General features: G+C 43.9%; 1 protein-coding gene across 1 annotated transcript in view; it reads right to left on the bottom strand.

Moving 5' to 3' along the window:
* Positions 1-12,703, bottom strand: part of LOC138952436 (uncharacterized) — a 22,443-nt gene extending 9,740 nt beyond the window's left edge. Inside the window, exons 1-3 of the mRNA XM_070324106.1 lie at positions 12,479-12,703; positions 8,053-8,183; positions 2,535-2,635 (exon numbers count right to left, since the gene is read on the bottom strand). Of these exons, the coding sequence (XP_070180207.1) occupies positions 2,535-2,635; positions 8,053-8,183; positions 12,479-12,613 (367 nt within the window). The 5' untranslated portion in view covers positions 12,614-12,703. The remainder of the gene's footprint in view (positions 1-2,534; positions 2,636-8,052; positions 8,184-12,478) is intronic.
* Between the last annotated feature and the right edge of the window lie 13 nt (positions 12,704-12,716).

Below are 12,716 nucleotides of genomic sequence, written 5' to 3' on the forward strand. Positions count from 1 at the left end.
CGATAGTGCAATGGGTTGAGAAGCTGTTCTGTTTCGGTACTACTTTTGCGACTGAAAAGTTCCGAACGCTCTATACGTACGAAGTATACATCTCTGGAGCAAACAATACAAACATACCGCATTTAAATTAACAACTACAGGCCTGAACACATGAATATCCATATAAAATCCATGAGTTCGGTTGTTTTCTGAATCTAGATCTGCTGTGCACAAACCGTTCATCACAAGCAAATTCCCAAGGCAAGTAACTCATACTCTCGCGACAAGAGTAGTTCCCCTTCTTTTAACTCAGTTTCTTCGACAACACTGACTGCAATCCGACGGTCAATTTTCAACAATATTTCATTTTATAAACAGATCACACGCAACCAAATGCACACATCTCATCAATGTAAACAACATAAAGCGGTTTCATACACTATTTTCCCCAGAAAACTGAACTTCATACAGTAATTAACGTTGGAACACGGGTGCAAAAGTTCGTCTGCTAGTCCCATTTGACGCAAGAACATTATACTAAAACATAAACAGAACACACAATACCTGCCTTTACCGCCACAGCAGAATAACAGCATATCTGTGTACTTGATTTTAGTCCAAAACAAGGAAACTGACAAGAAGTGTTAACAGAATGGAATGATTTGCACGGAACTATACAACCGCGCATCAATCGATCGCCTGCGCAGGTTGACTGGTTGAGTGAGTCGGATTCGATGAAACTTTCGCACAAAAACTCCTGTTTTCTTTGAATAACTGAAGAAAGGAGGAATAAAGAGGTTACACACCTCGTCTCAGTGATTATTAAAAATAATGGTCTCAGTTCGCGGTCATGAAAAAGCTCGCTGAAGCTCGCATTTTTCATGATCCGCTAACTTCGACCATTATTTTTAATAATCACTGAGACTCGGCATGTAACCTCTACATAATTACAAACAGTATTTTCGGCCACCAAAGAAAATGATTCCAATAAAAGTGTACGTGAAACAACACCTGCATCATACAGTAAAAATGACACAACACAAGATAGCTGTGTTCTCGATAGATCATTGATTTGACTTTCTCCTCGTTTGTAAAAGTTGTCAAGGTGTGCCTATCCTGACTTTTCATAGATTTGTCTTATATTACTACCCTATCCTTTTGTCAGGTCGATTTTGGGGCTACCCTAATTTGAACGGCGGTCACGTGACGCCTTTATAGAACTGAAATGTTGATCCGAAAAGTGTGCCAGATAGATAAGTGAAGTGCCTTCAAAGCCATAGAATGTTGATCCGAAAAGTGTGCCAGATAGATAAGTGAAGTGCCTTCAAAGGCATAGAATGTTGATCCGAAAAGTGTGCCAGATAGATAAGTGAAGTGCCTTCAAAGGCATAGAATGTTGATCCGAAAAGTGTGCCAGATAGATAAGTGAAGTGCCTTCAAAGGCATATAATGTTGATCCGAAAAGTGTGCCAGATAGATAAGTGAAGTGCCTTCAAAGGCATAGAATGTTGATCCGAAAAGTGTGCCAGATAGATAAATGAAGTGCCTTCAAAGGCATAGAATGTTCAGGGCCGGACTAGGCGAAGAGGAGGGGGGGGGTTGCCAGTGGTGGCCCAGTGGGATGTCCCCCCTGGCGGCAGGGGCGGATCAGTTCATTTTATGACTGTTTTTGTTCAAAAGGATATTGTGAAGATATGGGTGTGAAGGCGCGAAGCGCCGAGCCGACGGCGCGAAGCGCCCAGCTTGCTAGGGGGGTCCGGGGGCATGCCCCCCCGGAAAATTTTGAAAAAAAGGATGCAAAATGGTGCAATCTGGTGCATTCTGTGCATACCAGTTTCAGGCAGCAGATTTTGTCACTGATTAATACCCCAAAAATTGAAACTCAATGTAAAATAAAGAAATGCATACCTCATTCAATATTTTTATTTTTTGGCTGGGGGGGGGGGGGTCCGGAAACCCTAGAACCCCCCCCCCCCCCCCTCGTTGTGGGGGTCAGGGGGCGAAGCCCCCTGAAGCTGACGGGTAGGTCATATTCTGAGATAGGAAAATGGTCGCTCCTTGCATGAAACGGCATAAAATAAGCAATAATAAAAAAAAAATTAAATAAGTAAGGTACATGTTTAGGCTAGGGGGGGGGGTTGCGCAACCCCCATAACCCCCCCGGTAGTCCGGCCCTGATGTTGATCCGAAAAGTGTGCCAGATAGATAAGTGAAGTGCCTTCAAAGGCATATAATGTTGATCCGAAAAGTGTGCCAGATAGATAAGTGAAGTGCCTTCAAAGGCATAGAATGTTGATCCGAAAAGTGTGCCAGATAGATAAGTGAAGTGCCTTCAAAGGCATAGAATGTTGATCCGAAAAGTGTGCCAGATAGATAAGTGAAGTGCCTTCAAAGGCATAGAATGTTCGAATGAAATGACACGGGAATTAATGTTTTAGTTTGGGTACAAAATTTGTTGCAATATTTTGTTGCTGAGTATATATCTTGAGTGTCTCCAGGCCCGAGTGTCAGCACCCGGTTAAGCCATCTCGAAAGCACTTGTCTTTAGAACTCACCTGCAGTAGTGGGAATTCCAGTGGTAGACAATCTCAAGGGCTGCGAGGTGGCATTGAGTTCTGTCTCCACATAATCACAAGTGGTGCTACTGCTATCGTTCCTGTATGTACAGAAGGCATTGTACTGTTAACGACGACGATGAAAACGACAACGATGATGATGATGACGACCACGACGACGACGACAACGACAACGACGATGATGATGATGATGATGATGATGATGATGATGATGATGATGATGATGATGATGACGACGACGACGACAACGACGATGACGATGATGACGATGATGATTATGATGATGATGATGATGATGATCACTACTACAACGATGATCAGGAAATAATCAGTGAGTAAAAATCACCACACGTACTAATGCTCTGTAAAGTTATGCATCGCAGAGGTACACTGTGAAGGGAAACGAAATTGAATCGGTCCCGAAAAGCCAAATAGGTTTAAGGCACTCAAAAGACAAGAAAAAGAAAGACAAAAACAACCAGCAACCCAACCATATATCGCAGACGAAAACACCCTCAAGCAAAAAGATGGTCACTATCTCTTTGCCCCACGAGATTAAATCCACCCGGAATGTTATTATTCGACATTTATGTGACTGCATGAAACAGCTAGCGCGGTGAACTGGAGCGTGTCAAAAGTCGTCGACCGATCGAACGGTTATCCCATAGAAGGGGGAATGCGTGCTCACGTAGGCAATTTTGTCAGTCAGAGTGATAGATACACTTTCGAGAGAATTTAGTTAAAGATACAACCCCTCCCGCCATCTTAACTATCGGGCAAACCACGACAGTTCTTTCGTGGGTTTTACACGCAATATGTGTATCCCTCCGCTGACTTGGACACATACCAAGGGCTAATTGAGAACTGTTTGCTGCATTCATTCCCCAGATTGAACAAAGTGATGTGTACTACTATTGTGTGTGTGTGTGTGTGTGTGTGTGTGTGTGTGTGTGTGTGTGTGTGTGTGTGTGTTTGTTGTTTGTGTGTGTGTGTGTGTGTGTTTGTTGTTTGTGTGTGTGTGTGTGTGTGTGTGTGTGTTTGTTGTTTGTGTGTGTGTGTGTATGTGTGTGTGTTTGTGTGTGTGTGTGTGTGTGTGTGTGTGTGTGTATGCGTGTGCGTTTATGCGAGAAGGCGTGCGTGCGGGCTAGCACGGATGCATATTTTCGTAAAGCCGAATGAATCTGACAAACTGGCCTTCCTGTGGTGGTGGATTTAAAGGAAAACAAGTCGCGTAAGGCGAAAATACAATATTTAGTCAAGTAGCTGTCGAACTCACAGAATGAAACTGAACGCAGCAAGACCGTATACTCGTAGCATCGTCACTCCACCGCCCGTGGCAAAGGCAGTGCCCGTGGAATTGACAAGAAGAGCGGGGTATTCGTTGCGCTAAGAAGGATAGCACGCTTTTCTGTACCTCTCTTCGTTTTAACTTTCTGAGCGTGTTTTTAATCCAAACATATCATATCTATATATTTTTGGAATCAGGAACCGACAAGGAATACGATGAAAGTGTTTTTAAATTGATTTCGAAAAAAAAAATTTGATAATAATTTTTATATATTTAATTTTCAGAGCTTGTTTTTAATCCAAATATAACATATTGATATGTTTTTGGAATCAGCAAATGATGGAGAATAAGATAAACGTAAATTTGGATCGTTTTATAAATTTTTAATTTTTTTTACAATTTTCAGATTTTTAATGACCAAAGTCATTAATTAATTTTTAAGCCACCAAGCTGAAATGCAATACCGAACCCCGGGCTTCGTCGAAGAGTACTTGACCAAAATTTCAACCAATTTGGTTGAAAAATGAGGGCGTGACAGTGCCGCCTCAACTTTCACGAAAAGCCGGATATGACGTCATCAAAGACATTTATCAAAAAAATGAAAAAAACGTTCGGGGATTTCATACCCAGGAACTCTCATGTCAAATTTCATAAAGATCGGTCCAGTAGTTTAGTCTGAATCGCTCTACACACACACACACACAGACACACACACACACGCACACACGCACATACACCACGACCCTCGTTTCGATTCCCCCTCGATGTTAAAATATTTAGTCAAAACTTGACTAAATATAAAAAGCAAAATATGAGTAGCAAACAAAATCACAATGACGAAGAACAAGTCTTCATATACATTATAATCAATTACAGTCCCTCCGTTTTAAGTTCCTCAGTTTTAATTCAGCACGAATGTTCCACTCTGCACAGAAAGAACACAGGCCGTTGATTGTTGGTATAAGTCAAAGTAGAAGGGTGCTCATTGCCCGTTGACAAGCGCGAACAGATCTGTGCTGGTGTATCAAATCGATTGCATGAGAAAAATGGTGCCTGCATTGTTCATAAATATGCTGTTTCTAATCACCAGGAAACATTGTCATTTAAAACGCTATATGCAACAGGCAGACAAGAATCTCGATTTTATTTCTCTCCAATGGTAGTAGTGGCAGTAGTAGTAGCAGTAGTATAGTAGCAGCAGTAGTAGGAGTAGTAGTAGTAGCAGTAGCAGTAGTAGTAGTAGTAATCGTAGTTTGTTTGTTTGTTTGTTTGTTTGTTTGCTTAACGCCCAGCCGACCACGAAGGGCCATATCAGGGCGGTGCTGCTTTGACATATAACGTGCAGGGCCGGACTACCGGGGGGGTTATGGGGGTTGCGCAACCCCCCCCCCCCCCCCCCCCCTAGCCTAAACATGTACCTTACTTATTTAATTTTTTTTTTATTATTGCTTATTTTATGCCGTTTCATGCAAGGAGCGACCATTTTCCTATCTCAGAATATGACCTACCCGTCAGCTTCAGGGGGCTTCGCCCCCTGACCCCCACAACGAGGGGGGGGGGGGGGGGGTTCTAGGGTTTCCGGACCCCCCCCCCAGCCAAAAAATAAAAATATTGAATGAGGTATGCATTTCTTTATTTTACATTGAGTTTCAATTTTTGGGGTATTAATCAGTGACAAAATCTGCTGCCTGAAACTGGTAATGATCATCCTCAGAATGCACCAGATTGCACCATTTTGCATCCTTTTTTTCAAAATTTCCGGGGGGGCATGCCCCCGGACCCCCCTAGCAAGCTAGGCGCTTCGCGCCGTCGGCTCGGCGCTTCGCGCCTTCACACCCATATCTTCACAATATACTTTTGAAAAAAAACAGTCATAAAATGAACTGATCCGCCCCTGCCGCCGGGGGGGACATCCCCCTGGGCCACCACTGGCAACCCCCCCCCCCCTCCTCTTCGCCTAGTCCGGCCCTGACGTGCGCCACACACAAGACAGAAGTCGCAGCACAGGCTTCATGTCTCACCCAGTCACATTATTCTGACACCAGACAAACCAGTCCTAGCACTAACCCCATAATGCCAGACGCCAAGCGGAGCAGCCACTAGATTGCCAATTTTAAAGTCTTATGTATGACCCGGCCGGGGTTCGAACCCACGACCTCCCGATCGCGGGGTGGACGCCTTACCACTAGGCCAACCGTGCCGGTCAGTAATCGTAGTAGTAGTAGTAACAGTAGTACATGTTGAAGTAGAAGTAGTGGTATTAGTACATGTCGTAGTAGTAGTAGTAGTAGTACATGTCGTAGTAGTAGTAGTAGTAGTAATACATGTCGTAGTAGTAGTAGTAATACATGTCCCAGTAGTAGTAGTAGTAGTAGTAGTAGTAGTAGTAGTAGTAGTAGTAGTACATGTCGTAGTAGTAGTAGTAATACATGTCGTAGTAGTAGTAGTAGTAGTAGTAGTAGTAGTAGTAGTAGTAGTAGTAGTAGTAGTAGTAGTAGTAGTAGTAGTAGTAGTAGTAATACATGTCGTAGTAGTAGTAGTACAGTAGTAGTAGTAGTAATACATGTCGTAGTAGTAGTAGTACATGTCGTAGGAGTAGTAGTAGTAGTAGTACATGTCGTATAGTAGTAGTAGTAGTTATACATGTCGTAGTAGGAGTAGTAATACGTGTCGTAGTAGTAGTAGTAGTACATGTAGTAGTAGCAGTAGTAATAGAAGGAGGAGGAGGAAGAGGAGGATCAGCAGAAGTAGTCCAAACATTTATTCTGTGAATAATTAATACACCGATTAACAGTTCCGCGGCCATTTTAGATTCGCACATGCGCACATCTTTTTGTACGAGCACTTTTGCTTCTTCTTCCTCTTCTGTTTTCCTGTGTTTGAGAAAATGCGCATCCGCAGATCGTTTTTTGGCTCACGTAAGTGATAGCCTATGCGATCGTAACTTTGTCTGTCTGTGCGTGCGTTTGTGCGTGTGTGCGTGTGTGTGTATGTCTGCACGGTAGAAACTTTAACATTTCCGAGTCTATGTGTGAGTGGTTATCCAAGACTATGGATAAAGCTCGCATAAGATTACGTCACGGTCAAAAGTGTTTGACGTCAATTAATGCATCATGACGGCATGCCTCCCTGTAGTCTTTCTCTCTCGCGTGGTGTGTGTGGTCTCGGTCATTGTTATTTTGAGCGGGCCGAGACTATTTGGCAGTCGTGTCCCTGTAAGTAGGCTACATGCAGACACAGACAGATCTAGATCTAGTGTCTCTCTTTCTTGCACAGTCGTCACCTAAGCTTACTGTGTGTGTGGGTGTGTATGTGTGACGGAGTGATTGAGTTTGTGTTACTGTTTGTCTATTTCTTACGTGAGCCTTGAAGGCTTCGCCTCTTGTTCGAGAGTTTTTTCTTCTTCTTCCTGTTCCTGTTGATTTGAGAAAGCGTAGATTCAGTCGGCAGAAAGTGCAATTTTGTAGTCTTCCAGTCCTGAAGTTGCTTTTGAGTGTTCGAAGAAAGAGTGTAAATGTTCTAAGGATTACATCGGGCACACAAACACGCGATTTTCCGTTGATTTGAACGCGTGCGCAGATCGTTTTTTGCGAGTATGTTTGTACGTCTTCCTCTTCCGCTTTCCTTCTTCGTTCCATGTAGGCCTAAACGCCGAAACTGTTAACTGGTGTATCATTGAATTGTGACAGAGAAGCGCTTAGCATCACAACACATCACTATGAACAGTGCTGCCAGTTGTGTATTGTTATCTTCGAAATTCAAAATCCCACTAAAGACATATTTCTGTTATGCGAAATATAATTACTAAAACCAGTATTTCTGGATTAGATATTATTTGAATCCAATTCGTCAGACCTATGTTTTCTGTCTGCCTGCAGTGTCTGTCTGTCTGTCTGTCTGTCTGTCTCAGTGTCGTGTCTGTCTGTCTGTCCGGCTTGTCTGTCTGACTGTCTGTCTGAAAAAATGAAAAAAACGTCCGGGGATGTCATACCCAGGAACTCTCATGTCAAATTTCATAAAGATCGGTCCAGTAGTTTACTCTCAATCGCTCTACACACACACCCGCACACACACACATACACCACACCCTCGTCTCGATTCCCCCCTCTACGTTAAAACATTTAGTCAAAACTTGACTAAATGTAAAAACTGACAAAGACAGCCATTTATGTACGTATATAGCTAAGCTGTGTATAATGTGTAACCCACTTGTTGTGATAGAGCGTGAGGCCCCTCTCTGTCGGCACGACATCCACAGTGTAGGAGGTGTAGACACTGTCATTGCCAGGTGCGCCCTCGTCGTACATGTACACGTGCGTCACGAACCAGTGGCCGTCCAGCTGTTGAAAAAAGCATCAGAAGATTTCCATAAAATTATTGATGCTGGGTTTGTATGGGTTGTGAAAGGGTTGTCTCTCTTGAAAACATGGAGGCAAACTTTCCCACGTGACATTATAGGCCAATCATTAGCCATGGTCGTGTCTGCACACGTGATCCCCACTCCTTCAAAACACATACAAGCCTAACAGAGCTATTTCCGAACATCGTCTATTGACGATAGAATGAGACACTTGTGGGATTGTGTGGGTGGATGAGGATCGATGGGTGAGAGTGTGGGGTGTGTGTGTGTGTGTGTGTGTGTGTGTGTGTGTGTGTGTGTGTGTTTGTTGTGTGTGTGTGTGTGTGTGTGTGTGTGTGTGTGTGTGTGTGCGCGTGTGTGTGTGTGTATATATGTGTGCGTGTGCGTGTGCGTTTATGTTATACAAGTATATGAAGTCTTATATCGCGCGCGTATCTCCAGACTCGGACTCAAGGCGCAGGGATCTATTTATGCCGTGTGAGATGGAATTTTTTACACAATACATCACGCATTCACATCGACCACCAGATCGCAGCCATTTCGGCGCATATCCTACTTTTCACGGCCTATTATTCCAAGTCACACGGGTATTTTGGTGGACATTTTTTATCTATGCCTATACAATTTTGCCAGGAAAGACCCTTTTGTCAATCGTGGGATCTTTAACGTGCACACCCCAAATGTAGTGTACACGAAGGGACCTCGGTTTTTCGTCTCATCCGAAAGACTAGCACTTGAACCCACCACCTAGGTTAGGAAAGGGGGGAGAAAATTGCTAACGCCCTGACCCAGGGTCGAACTCGCAACCTCTTGCTTCCGAGCGCAAGTGCGTTACCACTCGGCCACCCAGTCCATATGCGTTTATGCGTGAAGGCGTGCGTGCGGGCTAGCACGGATGCATATTTTCGTAAAGGAATGAATCTGACAAACTGGCCTTCCTGTGGTGGTGGATTTAAAGGAAAAAAAGCAAAATATGAGTAGCAAACAAAATCACAATGACGAAGAACAAGTCTTAATATATACTGTTCAAAAAAAGAAACGCATAGCTTGTAATATTTGGTTAATTTAGTTATATGGCTTCAAGGATATCCACCAAACTGCAGAAAATGTTTATCTGGTCGTCGACCTTTCGTCCATTGCCACAAGTGAGCTCTGCACGTGACGCATGCGTTATCAGTGGCTACAATGTCAAAATTGCTCATTTGGCATGACCACTCGTCATGCTTCAGTGTAATCTCGTGAAACTCGGGGAATATTGAGCTCTCACCATGTCTTCCAAAACCCACAAAGAAATCAGACGACAATTCAGCGACGAAAGATGGCCCGATTGAGCAGAGAAGACCGCCAAATTGCATTGGGTCGTTTACAAGCAGGCCAAAGTCAAAGTGCAATCGCCAGGCACTTCCACGTGTCCCAGAGCACCATCAGTAGACTGTGGGTCAGGTTTCAAGCCACTGGCTCCGTTGCTGACTAATTGCCACGAGCGGGAAGACCAAGGGCGACAACTGCTGCTCACGACCGCTTCATACGGCTCCGCCACCTCCGGAATCGTTTCCTGTCGGCCTCATCTTCTGTCCAGGCTCTCCCCGGGCCACACCGATTATCGGACCAGACCGTGCGGAACCGCCTGCATGAAGCTGGTTTGAGAGCTGGCAGACCTCACAGAGGAGCTGTCCTCACCCGCCGCCATCGCCAGAACCGAGTGCAGTGGGGCAACCAGCACCTTCGCTGGACCGTCCGGAATCACTGGAGACACGTGTGGTTCAGCGACGAGTCCTACTTCCTGCTCCAGCGACATGATGGTCGGAGGAGGGTCTACCGGAGAGTAAACGAACGTTACGCGCCCAACTGTGTGGATGAGGCACCCGTTCATGGTGGTGGAGGCGTCATGGTGTGGGGGGCGATCAATACCGCTGGAAGGAGCACCCTGGTGCACGTCCAAGGGCGCATAACTGCCCAGCGATACGTGGAGGAAATTCTGCGCCCACACGCCCTTCCTCTTCTGGCTGACCAGGATGCCATATTCCAGCAGGACAACGCTCGCACGCACACAGCACGACTCACCACCCAGTTCCTCACCGACCACCATGTCCAGGTGCTTCCCTGGCCATCCATGTCGCCAGACATGAACCCGATAGAACACCTCTGGGATGAATTGGACAGACGTGTGCGCAGGCGAGAAGAAGCGCCGGCAAATCACCGCGATCTATTGCAGGCACTTCAGGAGGAGTGGGACACCATCCCACAGCAAGATATCCGGCATCTGATCCAGTCCATGCCCAGAAGGTGCCGGGCAGTTGTTGCTGCTCAAGGCAGTCACACCCCCTACTGACTTGACAGCCTCGGCACCCAATCGTATTGATTGACTGATTGATTTGAAGATGCAAATGAACTGTGTGTGCATTCAACTGTGTCCATACCAAATTTCAAACAAATAATCTAAATATTGGATTTTCTGTTAATTTTTCGAAAAATAAAACAAATTTGGCAAGTAGCAACTATGCGTTTCTTTTTTTGAACAGTATACATAATAATCAATTACAGTCCCTCAGTTTTAAGTTTTTCACGGGTTGTGCTCCTTTTAATAATAACATTATTTTATTTTATGTTGAAATTACTAAATAAACCATCCTGTAAACCACCCTGTGACGATGACCTACTGATATGACCTACTAAGAATGCTGAGGAGAAGAATTAAAGTAGAACGCGAAAAGCAAATACGGGCAATACAGAAATACTTTAATGCAAACATGAACATGATGCGTGTGTAAGATGTTTTCCACCTAGAAGGTGACAGATTGGGTCGCAACAGGACTCATTTGCATAAACACACAAAAAGAAACACACTAGACTTCGGTGTGTGTACAGGGTGGTGCCATAAGTCATGCATATCGAAAGATGTGAATTTAGAGCGGTACATTTGGATCGCCCAAAAGAAAATTCGACAACAAAAAAATAGCTTACTTGCCTCAAGCCTCAAAATGGGTTAAACAGCTCGAAATTATAATCGACAGTCTACCCCGACAAATAAAAACTGACGCTCTTACTGAGACTTTCTATACATCTTTCGCGCAATTCAAGCCGTTTGAACACGGTTATGAAATAGTCCCTTGGTTGCTCTTAGACTTTCTTGCTGTTCATTATTGAGATTGTTTAGCCCATCTCACCTGTACAGTAAGTTGCTCACACCTCACTGTTTACTTTTCCTGGTCATGTTCATAACCCCACAAGCATGCAGCAACAAACTGAGAGACGACAGCCGACATAAACTTATTGGACGAAAAGGTCACATCATTACATGTACTGTCACCATGTTGAATTTTGTGACGCTCCGTTGTTTAGTTCCGACGAAGCGTAGTTTCTTGTGACGCTCCAAATTTTACTCTGTAGTTTGTCGACCTCGAGTATGCATAACTTTTGTCACCCCTCTGTACTTTTTATCCAAGTGGAAATCGACCTGTGCATGTCGTGGCATTAGTGGCAGTCGTTAAAAGGGCAGAATAAACCTGCGCAGAGTCAGCCGCACAGACGACGCACAGCATATTTTTGATGCTGCGATAGGGATTATGACGAGTACGTGTATGTGTGTGTGTGGGTGTGTGTATGTGTGTGTGTGTGTGTGTGTGTGGTTTTTTTTTTTTTTTAGTTAAGATTTTCCAATGTTGCTTGTAGATGATTTATTGTGCGTTGTTTATCTATCCGCATGGTATTGTCCATAAGTGGCTAATGTATTGTTGTAAGTTTATTGTTACGTTATCTTGCTATAATCTATATGTATTTAATGTTATGTTAAATAGTATGTTTTATTCATAGTTAAAATGTAAAGCGCGGAGAGCATAGATTACTGTGGTTCGCGCTATATTAGCTGTCATTAGAATTATTATTATCATTAAAAAATATGCCTTCTTCCCAACACGCTTTTGATTAAACCCGTTGACATACACTTCTCGTATATATATATATACATCATAGTTGTACATGCCCACCGCGGCGTTCGATTATCGTATGCGATATATAAATAGTTAAAGAGATATATTGTATACACATGCACATGCAACATTTTTTGATTGCAAGAACAGCAAAGTCGTTTGTTTCTGCCTGGTTTACACCACTTCCAAACTATCACGTTTAGAATTAAATATTCTGTCATTTTGTATCCTATGTCGTTTGCATAACATTACTCGATCCATTTAGAGCGTAAACGCCTCTCCTCAAACCAAGCTCATACACACACAAAAATTTCCTCTTCACACAAAAATGGTGAATAAACCCAACCTTTTCAGTGGCCAAGTCGATGGCGGGTTGAATGCCCTGTATATCGCAGACAGAACATTCAGCTGCATTGCAAGTACTCCATGGGGAAACCAGAAAAATCAACAGCAAAAAACAAGTATGCAGATGGCGATACATCTTTGTCGTTTGCTGACACTGTCTCAACAGATCTGTTCTGGGTCAGTCCGTTGGTTGTCGGGCCGTCCGCGAACACTGATCGAGTGACGAACTGTCTGTGGTG

Source organism: Littorina saxatilis, linkage group LG17 (genome assembly GCF_037325665.1).
Source record: "Littorina saxatilis isolate snail1 linkage group LG17, US_GU_Lsax_2.0, whole genome shotgun sequence".
NCBI lineage: Eukaryota > Metazoa > Mollusca > Gastropoda > Littorinimorpha > Littorinidae > Littorina > Littorina saxatilis.